At 38.6% G+C, this 18695-nt stretch overlaps 1 protein-coding gene across 7 annotated transcripts in view; it reads left to right on the plus strand.

Annotated features, from left to right (window-relative positions):
• The window catches only part of TFAP2B (transcription factor AP-2 beta), a 55014-nt gene that overhangs the window by 10939 nt on the left and 25380 nt on the right, over positions 1–18695 (plus strand). For 4 of the 7 annotated variants that reach the window (XM_063915131.1, XM_063915134.1, XM_063915132.1 and 1 more), the window contains exons 4-6: positions 3604–3823; positions 4617–4759; positions 9243–9384. In XM_063915131.1, coding sequence (XP_063771201.1) covers positions 3604–3823; positions 4617–4759; positions 9243–9384 — 505 coding nt within the window. The remainder of the gene's footprint in view (positions 1–3603; positions 3824–4616; positions 4760–9242; positions 9385–18695) is intronic. The other 3 variants (XM_063915133.1, XM_063915136.1, XM_063915137.1) reach the window with 1 other exon arrangement.

An 18695-nucleotide genomic window follows, 5' to 3' on the forward strand; every position in this document is an offset into this window, starting at 1 on the left:
ATAATAATAATAATAATAATAATAATAATATCAAAAACATTACATTTAATATATATCACTAACAATAATAAAAAATCTAAACGTAATAAGAATAGTTAAAAAATATCAACAGTAATGGTGGTGGTGATACTACCACTACTACTACTACTGCTACTACTACTAATAATAATAATAATAATAATAATAATAATAATAATTGTGACAGTATAATCTGACATACTGTAATACAGCATCAATTTTTAAATATTGTTGTAAAACTTAGTATTAATTTACATCATGTTACATACAGATGTAATAGAATATAACAACATGTAAAAATTAAATAAATACATTTAACGGGGAATCAGAAAATTAATTTCCCCCCCCCTTAGTTCTAATATAGAATTGACTATGGCATTCTGAGACTTGTAGTTCTACAAAGAGCCAGAGGTTGAAGACTTATGTCCAGTTAATACAGGAAATGGTGATTAGGTGATTCCAGGGGGGTCTGCGAGAGGCCATGCAGGGGTCTGAGTGGGGATAGCATGATTTGGGTGGGTGTCAGAGATGTGCAGAGGTCCTGTGACCCACTAGCCAGTTTTATACCTCCCCCCTCGTTACCCCGGCCCTCTGACTACAGCTGACGTTCCAGCAGCCATTTAGTTAGGAGGAAATGAGTTGTTCCCAGTAGGGAAAGCGATAGAGACGCGTTAAGGTAGCCAGCGTGATAAATGTCTCCTCCACTTGCAGATCTCCAGAGCTCGTTTACGGCTAATTTTCTGTATGAGCCCCCCTTGTGCTATTAATGCAGTAGTCAGGGACCGTGGCCCCTGTCTCCTAGCTGGCCCATTAGAGCCAGCATTAGGCAGCAGATTCTGTGGGGATAATGGAAGGGGCACTTAAGATCCAGTAATAGGTATTGGCAGAGGGTGGTTAATACGATTTGGAGGGGCTTGGTCAATGAGCAATCAATAAAAGCAATAATGAGAAGGATTCGCTACATTAACGCATCCAAATTCCAAGTAGACATTAAAAAATCATTGGGAATCCTCTGCCATTAGGACAGGAGAGCAGCGAGTGTGACATTAGCATAATATTTACTATACAGGCAGACGTAGTCAGTATTCGCAGCTATTATGTGTGGGACAAGCAAGGAAACATAATTGATACCAGAAGGGGGCTGTGCCTGTGTTTCTTGTTTGTTTGTTTTTAGATTTTTGTTGCAAAATTTATAGAACATTAGACAACACAGTATATTTATTTTTATTATTTATTTATTTATTTATTTATTTATTTAGAAGAATATTATAATATGTATCCGTTATTATTATTATTATTATTATTATTATTATTATTATTTAGAAAAAACGTTCATTACATTTATTAGTACTACTAATCCATTTAATAATACTAATAATAATAATAATAAAAATTATTATTATAATAATAATTATAATTATAATAAAAAATAACAAAACTAAGTATTACATTTATTAGTACAAATAAGATATTTTTTATTTTTTATAATATTATAAATAAGAATTACTATTATTATTTCGCTAGTAAATTACCTTAATACAGCTCTTCTAGCCATCGGCCAGAACTACCTGGAAACGGTCCCTAAGGATTTTCAGATTAATTTTCAGCGCATGTAACAGATTCTGGATGATTTTTTTTTTAAATTAATTAAAAATTTATGTAATAACATTTTTTTTATAATAGTAACAACACCATATGCCTTTATTAAGTATTTATTTTGTATGTATTGCTCATGCAGTTACTTTATATTTATTTCTTAATTATGCATTTGTCTATGTCATTGTACGTATTTATTTATTTATTTATTTATTTATTTATTGGTAGAGCGCTTGTTACTACGTATTCCAGTATTAGTGATGTAATTTTACTTATTTATTGCTAATATAGATATTACATAGGCATGTATTAATGATGTCGTTATTTAGTTTCATTCGAGATTGCATTTTAGATGCTATTATGCCTTAGCGAATAACTCAGCAATTTGGAGGATGTGCAGCAGCCTCTCCCCCCCACCCATCCTTCATCCTCAGCTTCACATCTTTGGGGTTAATTCTGGGCGAGTTTGGGCAAAGCCTCAACCCTTTTTAGTGCCGGGTGGGTGTTGCAGTGTACTCAGGAAGGGATTAATGAGTATACCCAGATACTGTGCACATGAAACAAAGTTATTCTCCATGCCCCATTTTTCTCACTATTTCCCGCTGTCCTTCCATAAACCCATAATTACTAATAAACCAGGCGAGCATGGGCTGCAGACACAAGGCATCCCGGTAATATGTACCTTGCAGCCGCCTGCAGAGCATCTCACCATATGTAGTATTATTATTATTATTATTATTATTATTATTATTATTATCAAAGCATAATCCCTATGGGGGAATTGGGACAACTCTGTCTGTCAATAAACTAACTTAAACTACAAATAAGGCTGGACATGTTTGTAGTCTAAAGGTAATTGTGTAAAATCAGACCCGAGTTGGTATATAATGCAGGTACAGGTGAGGACCCGTACCCAATCACATACTAATTACTTATTATTATTATTATTATTATTATTATTATTATTATTATTATTATTATTATTAAAAATTGTGCTCTGTCACTGTGCAATATATTTCTCATATACTGTATTTCTCGCAAAACATTTCCTTACAATAATACAAACAAGGAAAAAATCGTCCAGCGCTGCGATCTCATTGTTACCCGGGCGACAAAACACGCATCCATACAGTCGGATGTCATGGTGAACAAGTACAATTTTCAGGAGATGCTGCAGTTTAATCAAATAAATTAATATATATATATATATATATATATATATAACTGCTGCATCTCCTGAAAAATATACATATATATTAACCTATTTAAAGTAACGGTTATTTGCAGTAGATTGTTACTGTGTCTCTGCAGTGGAATGGAGCTGTTTACTTTTCCTTGTGTTGATAATTACTCCTGATTAAGTTTGTACTGAAATTTAGCATAGCTCACAGGTTCTCAAACTCGGTCCTCAGGACCCCACACAGTGCATGTTTTGCAGGTCTCCTCACAGAATCACAAGTGAAATAATTAGCTCCACCTGTGGACGTTTTAAAATGTGTCAGTGAGTAATTAATACACCTGTGCACCTGCTGGGTTACCTGCAAAACATGCACTGTGTGGGGTCCTGAGGACCGACTTTGAGAACCACTGGCATAGCTCATTGTGACTTTGAACTATAGTTCCCAGTCTTCCTATAGGCAAACGCAAGGATACAGTAAGCATGAAAGGTACACCGAGAACGGAACACACATAGGAATAATAATAATAATAATAATAATAATAATAATAATAATGATAATAATAATTAATAATATAATTGCTGAGACTTATTCCTCTACCTTTCCTGTAATTCTGAGATTAAATATATGTGTAGATTTTTCCCTTTAGCCCAGAGTGATTTTCTGTGTGCATATTCCATCCACAGCTATCCTATATAATAATATAAATGAATATTGCATCCACTGAATATAGTTCCACTTATTTGCAAATTCGTCTGCAATTCATATATTGGAGGTGGCTGAGGTAACACAGTCCTTTCTGTCTTCGCAGTCCCCGTCCCCCCCAAGTCTGTCACCTCCCTGATGATGAGCAAGGATGGCTTTTTGGGAGGGATGTCAGTGAACGCCGGAGAAGTCTTCTGCTCGGTACCAGGCCGCCTGTCCTTGCTCAGCTCCACGTCCAAATACAAAGTGACAGTGGGGGAGGTGCAGAGACGCCTGTCCCCCCCAGAGTGTCTCAATGCCTCTCTCCTGGGAGGTGTGCTGAGGAGGTGAGTTTGCAGAGATGATGGGGTTAACCACCCCCACCCCCATCCCAGTCAGGTGAATTAAGACAATAGATTGCGGCACTTTGATGTCTCTTCCAGGGGTCACATACCGCTGCTGCCGCGACACCTGCGGCAGTCCCCTTACCATAGAGGTGATATACAACTTACTGTGCAGCACTGGGGTATCAGTTACACTGTCTATACTAACTACAGCAACATAATACACCTCATGTCGCAGTTTGGCAATAAGAGCGGATAAATCAACTGGCTTTATTGCAAGACTGTGGTGGAACTGCAAGCCCCAGCATGCTTACCTGGCTTACCGCTAACAGGGCTCACTGGGAATTGTAATATCACAAAGCTGTTGAGCCACAGGTGGATCGTATTTGTTTCTCATTATGTTTCTAGCTTTACACTATTTTTGTAGACTGTAGAAGTCAGAGTACCCCTTTTCATATACAATGTGTCAAGTATTTGTTGTTCTTCTTCTTCTTCTTCTTCTTCTTCTTCTTCTTCTTCTTCTACTACTCTTCTTTTTATTCTCCCTCCTCCTCCTCTTCTTCTTCTTCTCTTCTTTTTCTTCTCCCTCTTCCTCTTCTTCTACTTCCTCCTCCTCTTCTTCTTCTTCTTCTTCTTCTTCTTCTTCTTCTTCTTCTTCTTCTTCTTCTTCTTCTACTACTCTTCTTTTTATTCTCCCTCCTCCTCCTCCTCTTCTTCTTCTTCTTCTTCTTCTTCTTCTTCTTCTTCTTCTTCTTCTTCTTCTTCTTCGTCTTCATCATCATCACCATAATAATAGGTGTTTTCATATGTCTGATTTCAGAGCAAAATCGAAAAATGGTGGAAGGTCTCTAAGGGAAAGACTGGAAAAAATTGGCTTGAATTTGCCGGCGGGCAGGCGTAAGGCTGCTAATGTCACCCTGCTGACTTCCCTGGTGGAAGGTAGGTACCAACACATATTGCCAGGCTTCTATGTTCCAATCAGCCCCCAGTGGGACAAGCAACTAGTTGCAATGACTAGGGCAGTGGTGGGCAACCTGCAGCTTGTCAGCTATTGTGACACAGCAAGATTGTAGTGGTATGCTGGGACTTGTAGTTACACAACGCACAGACACTTTTTACCTGCACAGGAGCTAATATCAGATTTCCACAAATCCAACTAATATTGTTCAAGGCAATTGTCTCTGGTCATACACTTTATTTGTAATATCTCCATTTGTAAATGTAACTATATTGTGCTCTCTCATTATGTAGGAAGGAGCATGATCTCCAATTTAATAATCTGGCAAAATCTTAAATTCTATGAAATATTTGCAATTCTGTTTTTTTTTTAGTAAATTATTATTATTATTATTATTATTATTATTATTATTATTATTATTATTTCTGTTTATCCTTAACCTATATCATCTTAATTACATTGAAAGAAGTTTAGCTAAGGCATAGGTTATTGATCTTAGGAAAGGTTATTGATCGTAGGGAAAACCATTTGAAGACGTTTATAGATAAACTCCACTTCGATTTCTGATGTACCCCAAGGTAATTAGTTAATTATGTATGTGTCCCTTTATGTCTTCTGGATAGTTTTATCTGGATAACTGATGCTTTAGTGTTGAGTAACTGGAGATGTACATCAGTGTGTGTGTGTGTGTGTGTGTGTGTGTGTGTGTGTGTGTGTGTGTGTGTGTGTGTGTGTAACTGTTACAATGTAACAATTTGCTGGCAGCAGTCACGTGGTTCAGTGCAGTGAGCTCCTCCCTACAGAGATAATTACAGCCAGTGGATGGGGAGAAGGATTGCATTACAGTACAGTGGTAATTTATATTAATCACAATCCACTTACACAGTAAGTGAAATGATAACACATTTGTCTGACATGTCACAGTGTAAGTGGAGAAGCCTGTAACCTGTAATTACAAGTCAACTATGTGTCTCTTAAGAGATGGGATAAGTATTATTATTATTATTATTATTATTATTATTATTATTACAGTACTCTCAGCAAATACTCTCCTCACTGCAAGGATCTAGAGGAAATAATATAAATACATCCTGGCAGAGACTTTTACAGGAGACTCTATAGAGCTAACGCTGTTATATACCCTGACTTTTACAGAACACAGTAGGCTCTGAGTGCACATTGTGAACGCATGGTAAGTCCCACGCAGAAAGTCTGGGATCCGGTCTCTAGATCGACACGACTTAGCGCGACAGTGTCTAGGTCAACCACTATTGGTCGACAGTAATTAGGTTGACATGGTTTCTAGGTCGACATGTACCAGGTCAATATAAAAAAGGCCGACATGAGTTTTTCACTTTTGTTTTAAATTTTTGAATTTTTTCATACTTTACAATCCACGTGGACTACAATTGGGAACGGTAACCTGAGCCGAGTGCAGTGGTAGTGGAGCGCGGCACCTCGCCCGATGCATGGCGAGCAAAGCGCAGGGACACGGTGCACTAATTGGGGTTCCCGGTCACTGTACGAAGAAAACAAGACCAATTTTTTTTTTAAAAACTCATGTCAAACTTTTTTCATGTCGACCTAGTATAAGTCGACCTGGAGTCCCTGTCAACCTACTTACCGTCGACCAATAGTCACTGTCAACTTAAGTCTATTCTATCAAACATATCACACCCGGAAAGTCTAGTGTTGGTGCAGGTTCCCACCTGAAAGAGGTCGCCTTGCTGTGGTAAATGGGCACTAAGAACCTCCTGTTTTCTGTAAATGTCAGGTTCTAGAAGCTACAACTTTACAGCTACTTTATTATTGTCTCCGTAATAAAAGTGTGTACCTGTGTCCTGATTGTGTATTATATTTACCCAAAATATAAATATATACTGTCAGGCTATATACATAAATAACTAGTATATATATATATGTATATATATGTATATATATATATATATATATATACACACACACACATTTTTAAAGTACAGTGTGCAGCATGTAAGAATGACCCTGAGTGCCTGGCTGAGCACTGTGTGTATTGGGAGGGATCGCAGTGTCTTGCTGCATGCTTTGCCCCAGTCATGTCCGCCCCAGGTCATACTTTTGAAATAAAAAGATTTTTATTCTTGAGGGGCTGAACCGTAGTCTGTCAGAATCCCCTCAAAGACGAACTTCCCATGGCCCATCGCTATATCTGTGGTGAGAAACACATTCCTGAGGCACAGGCTGCAGGCCAGACATCCTAAACCTGCAAAGGGGTGACAGAATTATGGTGCTAATTCAGACCTGATCACTCCGCTGTGAATTTACAGAGGTTTGCGATTGGATAGTTGCCGCCCAGACAAAGTGAAAATCTGCCCCGTGCAAGTCTGCGTACGTCGCACAAAAAGCTTTGCAAACGCCGATCAGCTGCAAATCCGTTCGCAACTCACTCAGCATCGAATGATTTACCAGTCTGTGCAGTGTGTGCGTAGCCCAGGACTTACTCCTACAGTGTGATAGGATCAGGCTGATTGGGGCCGGAGCTGACGTCACACACCCACCCTGAAAACGCTTGGGAACGCATGCGTCATTTCTGACACTACCAGAAAATGGCCAGTTACCACCCCTAAACATCTGCTTCCTGTCAATTAGCCAGCGTACGCCTAGCGTTCAAAAAGACGTTGTTTTTTTGCAGTTTGGCCTCGTGCGTGCGCACTACGATTTATACGCATGAACAGTCAATCGATAATCGGCCGCCTTGCGAATTCGCACAAAAGCAATCAGGTCTGAATTAAGCCCTATATTAGGCCTAATTATTGTTTTATTTTCCTCTCTCTTGTGAAGAATGCGTCTCTGTGTCTCAGTGCCTCAATCTTTACATTTTAACATCCAAATGCCGATAAGACTTAATGATAATAATAATAATAATCTTTATAAAGAGTGGATGCTTATGTGCCAATGGGTGAATTATAGGTAGGGGCAGATGTATACATTTAGACAAAGGTAGGCCTATGCTGACACGACATCTGTTATGAAACTACAAGTCCCAGCATGCTGTGCCAGGATCCCGACGGGCAGTATGTTAACCGCATACTGGACCTAATTCAGATCTGTTCACTCGCTAGCTATTTTTTGCAGCGCTGCGAACAGAGAGACGCCGCCCACAGGGGAGTGTATTTTAGCTGTGCAAGTGTGCGATCGCATGTGCAGCCGAGCAGTACAAAAACAGCTTGCGCAGTTTCTGAGTAGCCCTGACCTTACTTAGCCGCTGCAATCACTTCAGCCTATTCGAGCCCGGAATTGATGTCAGACACCCGCCCTGCAAACGCTTGGACACGCCTGCGTTTTTGCAACCACTTCCAGAAAACGGTCAGTTGACACCCAGAAACACCTTCTTTCTGTCAATCACCTTGCGTTCGGCTGTGCGAATGGATTCTTCGCTAGAACCAGTGCACAGCAATGATCCGTTTTGTACAAGTACGACACGCCTGCGCATTGTGGTGCATACGCATGCGCAGTAGTTACCTGATCGCTGAAAAATGCTAGCGAGCGAACAGATCTGAATTAGACCCATTGTGTACTGTGTATGTGATGCAGTAAAGCGCTTTTCCTGTCCAACTCAACATGGCTCACTCCGTTCTACAACAGGCAGAGTTGTCCAAGGCGGATAAATGATTCATTGCTGGCAGGGCACACTGAGACTTGTAGTTCTACAATATTCTGCAGTTGCACAGCCTAATCCTGAACATTGGCACTCATTCCGAGTTGTTCGCTCGCTAGCTGCTTTTATCAGCATTGCACACGCTAAGCCGCCGCCCTCTGGGAGTGTATCTTAGCTTAGCAGAATTGCGAACGAAAGATTCGCAAAATTGCGAATAGAAATTTCTTAGCAGTTTCTGAGTAGCTCGACACTTACTCTGCCTCTGCGATCAGTTCAGTCAGTGTCGTTCCTGGTTTGACGTCACAAACACACCCAGCGTTTGCCCAGGCACTCCCCCGTTTCTCCAGCCACTCCCGCGTTTTTCCCAGAAACGGCAGCGTTTTTTCACACACACCCATAAAACGGCCAGTTTCCGCCCAGAAACACCCACTTCCTGTCAATCACATTACGATCACCAGAACAAAGAAAAATCCTCGTAATGCCGTGAGTAAAATACCTAACTTTTGAGTAAAATAACTAAGCGCATGCGTTCTGCGAACATTGCGCATGCGCAGTAAGCGACTAATCGCAATATAGCGAAATTCAGCAACGAGCGAACAACTCGGAATGAGGGCCATTATTCTAGATTGCAAAGACATGCTAAGACTTGTAGTTCTACCACAGCTGGAGAGCCACCAACCTTTGCTGTTTGCAGTACTTATTAGGAATATAGAGTTACGTTCTTCATTCAATTAACCCTTTGCTTCCCATAGCACAGCAGCTCAGGCCTCTGTGGCAAAAAGTCAGTTAACGTGACAGCACTGAACACAGGTGTATGTTTCCCACAGGTGAAGCTGTCCATCTAGCCAGGGATTTTGGCTACATCTGTGAAACCGAATTCCCAGCCAAGGCAGTGTCAGAATACTTGAATAGACAGCACACAGACCCCACTGATCTGCACTCCAGAAAGAATATGCTGCTGGCCACAAAGTAAGTGTCAAGTTGTGAATACTTAGTCCTACCAAATGGTCTTCTTTATCTGTGGTATTACCCCCCACTACTCTTCCAAGAAAAGCCATCTCCACATTCTCTGCCCTGTACCCCTGTATCTGTCCAAATCCTATACTGGCAACTTTGAATTTGTCATAATTGGCCACCATCAACTGGTGTAATATATATATGATGTGGTTGTATGTTAGAGGTCATATATTGCATGGATAAGACTTGGCAGATAAATGTACTGTACACTGAATGGATAAGACTTGACAGAGAAAAGTACTGTATATTGCATGGATAAGACTTGGCAGATACATTTACTGTATATTGCATGGATAAGACTTGGCAGATACATTTACTGTATATTGCATGGATAAGACTTGGCAGATAAATGTACTGTATATTGCATGGATAAGACTTGATGGAGAAATGTACTGTATATTCCAAGGATAAGACATGGCAGAGAAATGTACTGTCTAAGGCATGGATAAGACATGGCAGAGAGATGTACTGTACATTGCATGGATAAGACTTGGCAGAGATATGTACTGTATATTGCATGGAAAAGACTTGGCACAGAAATGTACTGTACATTGCATGGATAAGACTTCGCAGAGAAATGTACTGTACATTGCATGGATAAGACATGGCAGAGAAATGTACTGTACATTGCATGGATAAGACATGGCAGAGAAATGTACTATACATTGCATGTATAAGACTTGGCACAGAAATGTACCATACATTGCATTGATAAGACTTGGCAGAGAAATGTACAGTATATTGCATGGATAAGATTTGGCACAGAAATGTACTGTACATTGCATGGATAAGACTTCACAGAGAAATGTACTGTATATCGCATGGATAAGACTTTGCAGAGAAATGTACTGTACACCACATAGATAAGACTTTACAGAGAAATGTACTGTACATTGCATGGATAAGACTTGGCACAGAAATGTACCATACATTGCATTGATAAGACATGGCAGAGAAATGTACTGTACATTGCATTGATAAGACTTGGCAGAGAAATGTACAGTATATTGCATGGATAAGACTTGGCACAGAAATGTACCATACATTGCATTGATAAGACTTGGCAGAGAAATGTACTGTACATTGCATGGATAAGACTTGGCACAGAAATGTACTGTACATTGCATGGATAAGACTTCACAGAGAAATGTACTGTATATTGCATGGATAAGACTTCGCAGAGAAATGTACTGTACACCACATAGATAAGACTTTACAGAGAAATGTACTGTACATTGCATGGATAAGACTTGATGGAGAAATGTACTGTGTATTCCAAGGATAAGACATGGCAGAGAAATGTATTAAACATTGCATGGATAAGACATGGCAGAGAGATGTACTGTACATTGCATGGATAAGACATGGCAGAGAGATGTACTGTACATTGCATGGATAAGACTTGGCAGAGAAATGTATTGTACATTGCATGGATAAGACATGGCAGAGAAATGTACCGTACATTGCATGGATAAGACATGGCAGAGAGATGTACTGTACATTGCATGGATAAGACTTGGCAGAGAAATGTATTGTACATTGCATGGATAAGACATGGCAGAGAGATGTACCGTACATTGCATGGATAAGACATGACAGAGAGATGTACTGTACATTGCATGGATAAGACATGGCAGAGAGATGTACCGTACATTGCATGGATAAGACATGACAGAGAGATGTACTGTACATTGCATGGATAAGACATGGCAGAGAGATGTACTGTACATTGCATGGATAAGACATGGCAGAGAAATGTACTGTACATTGCATGGATAAGACATGGCAGAGAGATGTACCGTACATTGCATGGATAAGACATGGCAGAGATATGTACTGTACATTGCATGGATAAGACATGGCAGAGAGATGTACTGTACATTGCATGGATAAGACATGGCAGAGAAATGTACTGTACATTGCATGGATAAGACATGGCAGAGAGATGTACCGTACATTGCATGGATAAGACATGGCAGAGATATGTACTGTACATTGCATGGATAAGACATGACAGAGAGATGTACTGTACATTGCATGGATAAGACATGGCAGAGAGATGTACTGTACATTGCATGGATAAGACATGGCAGAGAGATGTACTGTACATTGCATGGATAAGACTTGGCAGATAAATGGACTGTACATTGCATGGATAAGACTCTACAGAGAGATGTACTGTACATTGCAGAAGCGGTTATTGTCTGTATTTCATGCTACCCAGAGTCCAAACATAATATGACTGTCATAAGCAAACCATTTAATCAGCTTCCAGTTTGGTCACATATGTATTAGTGAATTTGATGGAAGTGACTGCACTGTGGGCACTGGATAAGGGAGCTGGTCACATATGTATTAGTGAATTTGATGGAAGTGACTGCACTGTGGGCACTGGATAAGGGAGCTGGTCACATATGTATTAGTGAATTTGATGGAAGTGACTGCACTGTGGGCACTGGATAAGGGAGCTGGTCACATATGTATTAGTGAATTTGATGGAAGTGACTGCACTGTGGGCACTGGATAAGGGAGCTGGTCACATATGTATTAGTGAATTTGATGGAAGTGACTGCACTGTGGGCACTGGATAAGGGAGCTGGTCACATATGTATTAGTGAATTTGATGGAAGTGACTGCACTGTGGGCACTGGATAAGGGAGCTGGTCACATATGTATTAGTGAATTTGATGGAAGTGACTGCACTGTGGGCACTGGATAAGGGAGCTGGTCACAATTACAAGTCTTCATGGCCTGAGTTTTATCTTTGGATTGTGTCACTGTAGCAATTATGCTGCAGCTTTCTATATGGTGTTATAACCTGGTGTTATAATGTTGGATAAGAAGATATTGAACAGTGTGATCTTCTGGTATACAAAGGAGTATCCAGCTGGTGTCACCCTGCAGTATATACAGAAAGCAATATCAGGCTTGTGTCACCAGGGATGTACTGGGGATCTAAAACAGCCCTGGCATATTACTCTGCATGCACTGCAAAGGGGGTATGGTCATAGCTCACGGGGGTGTGCCACAAGTCACCGGAGGCCTGATCTCATGGCCCACCCCTATATCTCTGTATTCCTTGTGGACGAGCATAGTGCATGGAGGAGGAGCTGCCCCGCCAGCCACTTTCTCCGTGTGCCAGGCAGCCATGCAGAGTAGACCAACCCATCAGCCAATCAGCCCTTCCGGCATTAGCCAGAAGTGCCAGATGGCCGGTCTAGCACTTGGTATCACCCTGCAGTATATACATAGAATAATATCAAGTTCAGTGGCAGAGCCTGAGGAAGATGCTGCGAAACGTGTCACCGTTTAAGTGTGATTCCTGACTTGTATGCTTTATTTTTAGGTATTTCAATTATTATGTCCTATTTTGTCACGATACTGATTTCAATTTATTTGTTGTTGTTTTTTTAATTAGATTATAAATAATATGTTTGTTAGTTTTTCATCAATTACTGTCTGCACCAGAGAAAACTTTTCATAGTGTAATTCATTTTTCCAGTACAGTAGTTATTTGTTTTATTACGCCGTTAATAAATATAAATGTACTATTAATTTATTAACCTTTTTACTTGGTCACTGTTCATAGTTTATCCCACTCTGTGAGTAAAAGGGTGATCATTATATTGGTTGAAGTTGATACAATTATCAGGATAGTCCTATTTCAAATTGTAAAGCGCAACGGAATTTGCTGCGCTTGATAAGAAACTGTTAATAAATAAATAAATAAATAAATAGATTAGTGTACAGCTCTCCTGTAGGGAGTAAGGGACTGTCCAGTCCTAGCACTGTGTCACAGACACATCTTATCCAGTTACAATAAAGATGATTGCTATACCCTCCTCGAGCTCTGGAGATATTCCTCCTTTTCTGGATATTCTATGGGGTTGGATGCTTTGTTGTATATATAATGGGTGCAGTACACATCACTTACCTTTCCAGAGTCCCACTTTGGCACTGCTGTTGCAGCAAAAAATCCTCTGGAAAATGGTGGACGTGCATGCACAGTAGTGATTAGTCACCGGAACATGGTTGATGCCATATTTCCAGAGACCTGCACGTGTGCTGTAGAGAGAAAGGGGCATGCATGGTGTCTGCACAGGGGCCCCCTCCTCTGTTAAACCTTGGAGGGAGAATCTCTCTTCTCTTTTTAGGCAACAGGAGTAAAAGAATATTATTGTGTCCCATTCCCTAGAAGAGGCGATATCAGGCTGGTGTGATCATACAGTATATACAGTGTGGAATATCAGGCTGGTGTTATCATATAGCATATACAGTAAGGAATATCAGGCTGGTGTTATCATATGGTATATACAGTAAGGAATATCAGTCTGGTGTGATCATATAGCATATACAGTAAGGACTATCAGGCTGGTGTTATCATATAGCATATACAGTAAGGAATATCAGGCTGGTGTGATCATATGGTATATACAGTAAGGAATATCAGGCTGGTGTTATCATATGGTATATACAGTAAGGAATATCAGTCTGGTGTGATCATATAGTATATACAGTAAGGAATATCAGGATGGTGTGATCATATGGTATATACAGTATGGAATATCAGGCTGGTGTGATCATATGGTATATACAGTAAGGAATATCAGGCTGGTGTTATCATATGGTATATACAGTAAGGAATATCAGTCTGGTGTGATCATATAGTATATACAGTAAGGAATATCAGGATGGTGTGATCATATAGTATATACAGTAAGGACTATCAGGCTGGTGTTATCATATAGCATATACAGTAAGGAATATCAGGCTGGTGTGATCATATGGTATATACAGTAAGGAATATCAGGCTGGTGTTATCATATGGTATATACAGTAAGGAATATCAGTCTGGTGTGATCATATAGTATATACAGTAAGGAATATCAGGCTGCTGTGATCAAATAGTATATACAGTAAGGAATATCAGGCTGGTGATATCATATGGTATATACAGTAAGGAATATCAGGCTGGTGTGATCATATAGTATATACAGTAAGGAATATCAGGCTGGTGTTATCATATAGCATATACAGTAAGGAATATCAGGCTGGTGTTATCATATGGCATATACAGTAAGGAATATTATTCTAATGTGATAATATAGATTATACAGTGTGCAATATCAGTCTGGTGTGATCATATAGTATATACAGTAAGGAATATCTGGCTGCTGTGATCAAATAGTATATACAGTAAGGAATATCAGGCTGGTGATATCATATGGTATATACAGTAAGGAATATCAGGCTGGTGTTATCATATAGTGTATACAGTAAGGAATATCAGGATGGTGATATCATATGGTATATACAGTAAGGAATATCAGGCTGGTGTTATCATATGGTATATACAGTAAGGAATATTAGGCTGGTGTTATAATATGGTATATACAGTAAGAAATATCAGGCTGGTGTTATCATATAGTATATACTGTAAGGAATATCAGGCTGATGTGATCATATAGTATATACAGTAAGGAATATCAGGCTGGTGTTATCATATAGTATATACAGTAAGGAATATCAGGCTGGTGTTATCATACAGTATATACAGTAAGGAATATCAGGCTGATGTGATCATACAGTATATACAGTAAGGAATATCAGGCTGGTGTGATCATACAGTATATACAGTAAGGAATATCAGGCTGGTGTTATCATATAGTATATACAGTAAGGAATATCAGGCTGGTGTTATCATATAGTATATACAGTAAGGAATATCAGGCTGGTGTTATCATATAGTTTATACAGTAGGGAATATCAGGCTGGTGTTATCATAAAGTATATACAGTAAGGAATATCAGGCTGGTGTTATCATATAGTATATACAATAGGGAATATCAGGCTGGTGTTATCATATAGTATATACAGTAAGGAATATCAGGCTGGTGTTATCATATAGTATATACAATAGGGAATATCAGGCTGGTGTGATCATATGGTATATACAGTAAGGAATATCAGGCTGGTGTTATCATATAATATATACAGTAAGGAATATCAGGTTGGTGTTATCATATAGTATATACAGTAAGGAATATCAGGCTGGTGTTATCATATAGTATATACAGTAAGGAATATCAGGCTGGTGTTATCATATGGTATGTACAGTAAGGAATATGAGGCTGGTGGGATCATATAGTATATACAGTAAGGAATATATCAGGCTGGTGTTATCATATAGTATATACAGTAAGGAATATCAGGCTGCTGTGATCATATAGTATATACAGTAAGGAATATCAGGCTGCTGTGATCATATAGTGTATACAGTAAGGAATATCAGGCTGGTGTTATCATATAGTATATACAGTGTGGAATATCAGGCTGCTGTGATCATATAGTATATACAGTAAGGAATATCAGGCTGCTGTGATCATATAGTGTATACAGTAAGGAATATCAGGCTGCTGTGATCATATAGTATATACTGTACAGTAAGGAATATCAGGCTGCTGTGATCATATAGTGTATACAGTAAGGAATATCAGGCTGGTGTGATCATACAGTATATACAGTGTGGAATATCAGGCTAGTGTTATATAGTATATACAGTGTGGAATATCAGGCTAGTGTGATCATATAGTATATACAGTAAGGAATATCAGGCTGGTGATATCATATGGTATATACAGTAAGGAATATCAGGCTGGTGTGATCATATAGTGTATACAGTAAGGAATATCAGGCTGCTGTGATCATATAGTATATACAGTAAGGAATATCAGGCTGGTGTTATCATATGGTATATACAGTAAGGAATATTAGGCTGGTGTTATAATATGGTATATACATTAAGAAATATCAGGTTGGTGTTATCATATAGTATATACAGTAAGGAATATCAGGCTGATGTGATCATATAGTATATACAGTAAGGAATATCAGGCTGGTGTTATCATATAGTATATACAGTAAGGAATATCAGGCTGGTGTTATCATATAGTATATACAGTAAGGAATATCAGGCTGATGTGATCATATAGTATATACAGTAAGGAATATCAGGCTGGTGTTATCATATAGTATATAGAGTAGGGAATATCAGGCTGGTGTTATCATATAGTATATACAGTAAGGAATATCAGGCTGGTGTTATCATATAGTATATACAGTAAGGAATATCAGGCTGGTGTGATCATATGGTATATACAGTAAGGAATATCAGGCTGGTGTGATCATACAGTATATACAGTGTGGAATATCAGGCTGGTGTTATAATATAGTATATACAGTAAGGAATATCAGGCTGGTGTGATCATATGGTATATACAGTAAGGAATATCAGGCTGGTGTGATCATACAGTATATACAGTGTGGAATATCAGGCTGGTGTTATAATATAGTATATACAGTAAGGAATATCAGGCTGGTGGGATCATATAGTATATACAGTAAGGAATATCAGGCTGGTGTTATCATATAGTATATACAGTAAGGAATATCAGGCTGCTGTGATCATATAGTATATACAGTAAGGAATATCAGGCTGGTGTGATCATACAGTATATACAGTGTGGAATATCAGGCTGGTGTTATATAGATAGTATATACAGTGTGGAATATCAGGCTAGTGTGATCATATAGTATATACAGTAAGGAATATCAGGCTGGTGTTATCATATGGTATATACAGTAAGGAATATCAGGCTGGTGTTATCATATGGTATATACAGTAAAGAATATCAGGCTGGTGTGATCATATAGTATATACAGTAAGGAATATCAGGCTGGTGTGATCATACAGTATATACAGTGTGGAATATCAGGCTGGTGTTATCATATAGTATATACAGTAAGGAATATCAGGCTGGTGTTATCATATAGTATATACAGTAAGGAATATCAGGCTGATGTGATCATACAGTATATACAGTGTGGAATACCAGGCTGGTGTTATCATATAGTATATACAGTAAGGAATATCAGGCTGCTGTGATCATATAGTGTATACAGTAAGGAATATCAGGCTGGTGTTATCATATGGTATATACAGTAAGGAATATCAGGCTGGTGTTATCATATGGTATACAGGTTGAGTGTCCCATATCCAAATATTCCAAAATACGGAATTTTCCGAAATACGGACTTTTTTGAGTGAGAATGGGATAGTGAAACCTTTGTTTTCTGATGACTCAATGTACCCAAACTTTGTTTAATACTCAAAGTTATTAAAAATATTGTATTAAATGACCTTCAGGCTGTGTGTATAAGGTGTATATGAAACATAAATGAATTGTGTGAATGTAGACACACTTTGTTTAATGCACAAAGTTACAAAAAATATTGGCTAAAATTACATTCCGGCTGTGTGTATAAGGTGTATATGTGATATAAATGCATTCCGTGCTTAGACTTGGGTCCCATCACCATGATATCTCACTATGGTATGCAATTATTCCAAAATACGGAAAAATCCAATATCCAAAATTCCTCTGGTCCCAAGCATTTTGGATAAGGGATACTCAACCTGTATATACAGTAAGGAATATCAGGCTGGTGTTATCATATAGTATATACAGTAAGGAATATCAGGCTGGTGTTATCATACAGTACATACAGTGTGGAATATCAGGCTGGTGTTATCATATAGTTTATACAGTAAGGAATATCAGGCTGCTGTGATCATATAGTATATACAGTAAGGAATATCAGGCTGGTGTGATCATACAGTATATACAGTGTGGAATATCAGGCTGGTGTTATATAGTATATACAGTAAGGAATATCAGTCTGGGGTCATCATATGGTATAAACAGTAAGGAATATCAGGCTGGTGTTATAGTATATACAGTAAGGAATATCAGGCTGGTGTGATCATATAGTATATACAGTAATGAATATCAGGCTGGTGTGATCATATAGTATATACAGTAAGGAATATCAGGCTGGGGTCATCATATGGTATAAACAGTAAGGAATATCAGGCTGGTGTTATAGTATATACAGTAAGGAATATCAGGCTGGTGTGATCATATAGTATATACAGTAAGGAATATCAGGCTAGTGTGATTATATAGTATATACAGTAAGGAATATCAGGCTGGTTTGATCATACAGTATATACAGTAAGGAATATCAGGCTGGTGTGATCATATAGTATATACAGTAAGGAATATCAGGATGGTGTGATCATATAGTATATACAGTAAGGAATATCAGGATGGTGTGATCATATAGTATACACAGTAAGGAATATCAGGCTGGTGTTATCATATAGCATATACAGTAAGGAATATCAGACTGCTGATATCATT

Source organism: Pseudophryne corroboree, chromosome 4 (genome assembly GCF_028390025.1).
Source record: "Pseudophryne corroboree isolate aPseCor3 chromosome 4, aPseCor3.hap2, whole genome shotgun sequence".
Lineage (NCBI taxonomy): Eukaryota > Metazoa > Chordata > Amphibia > Anura > Myobatrachidae > Pseudophryne > Pseudophryne corroboree.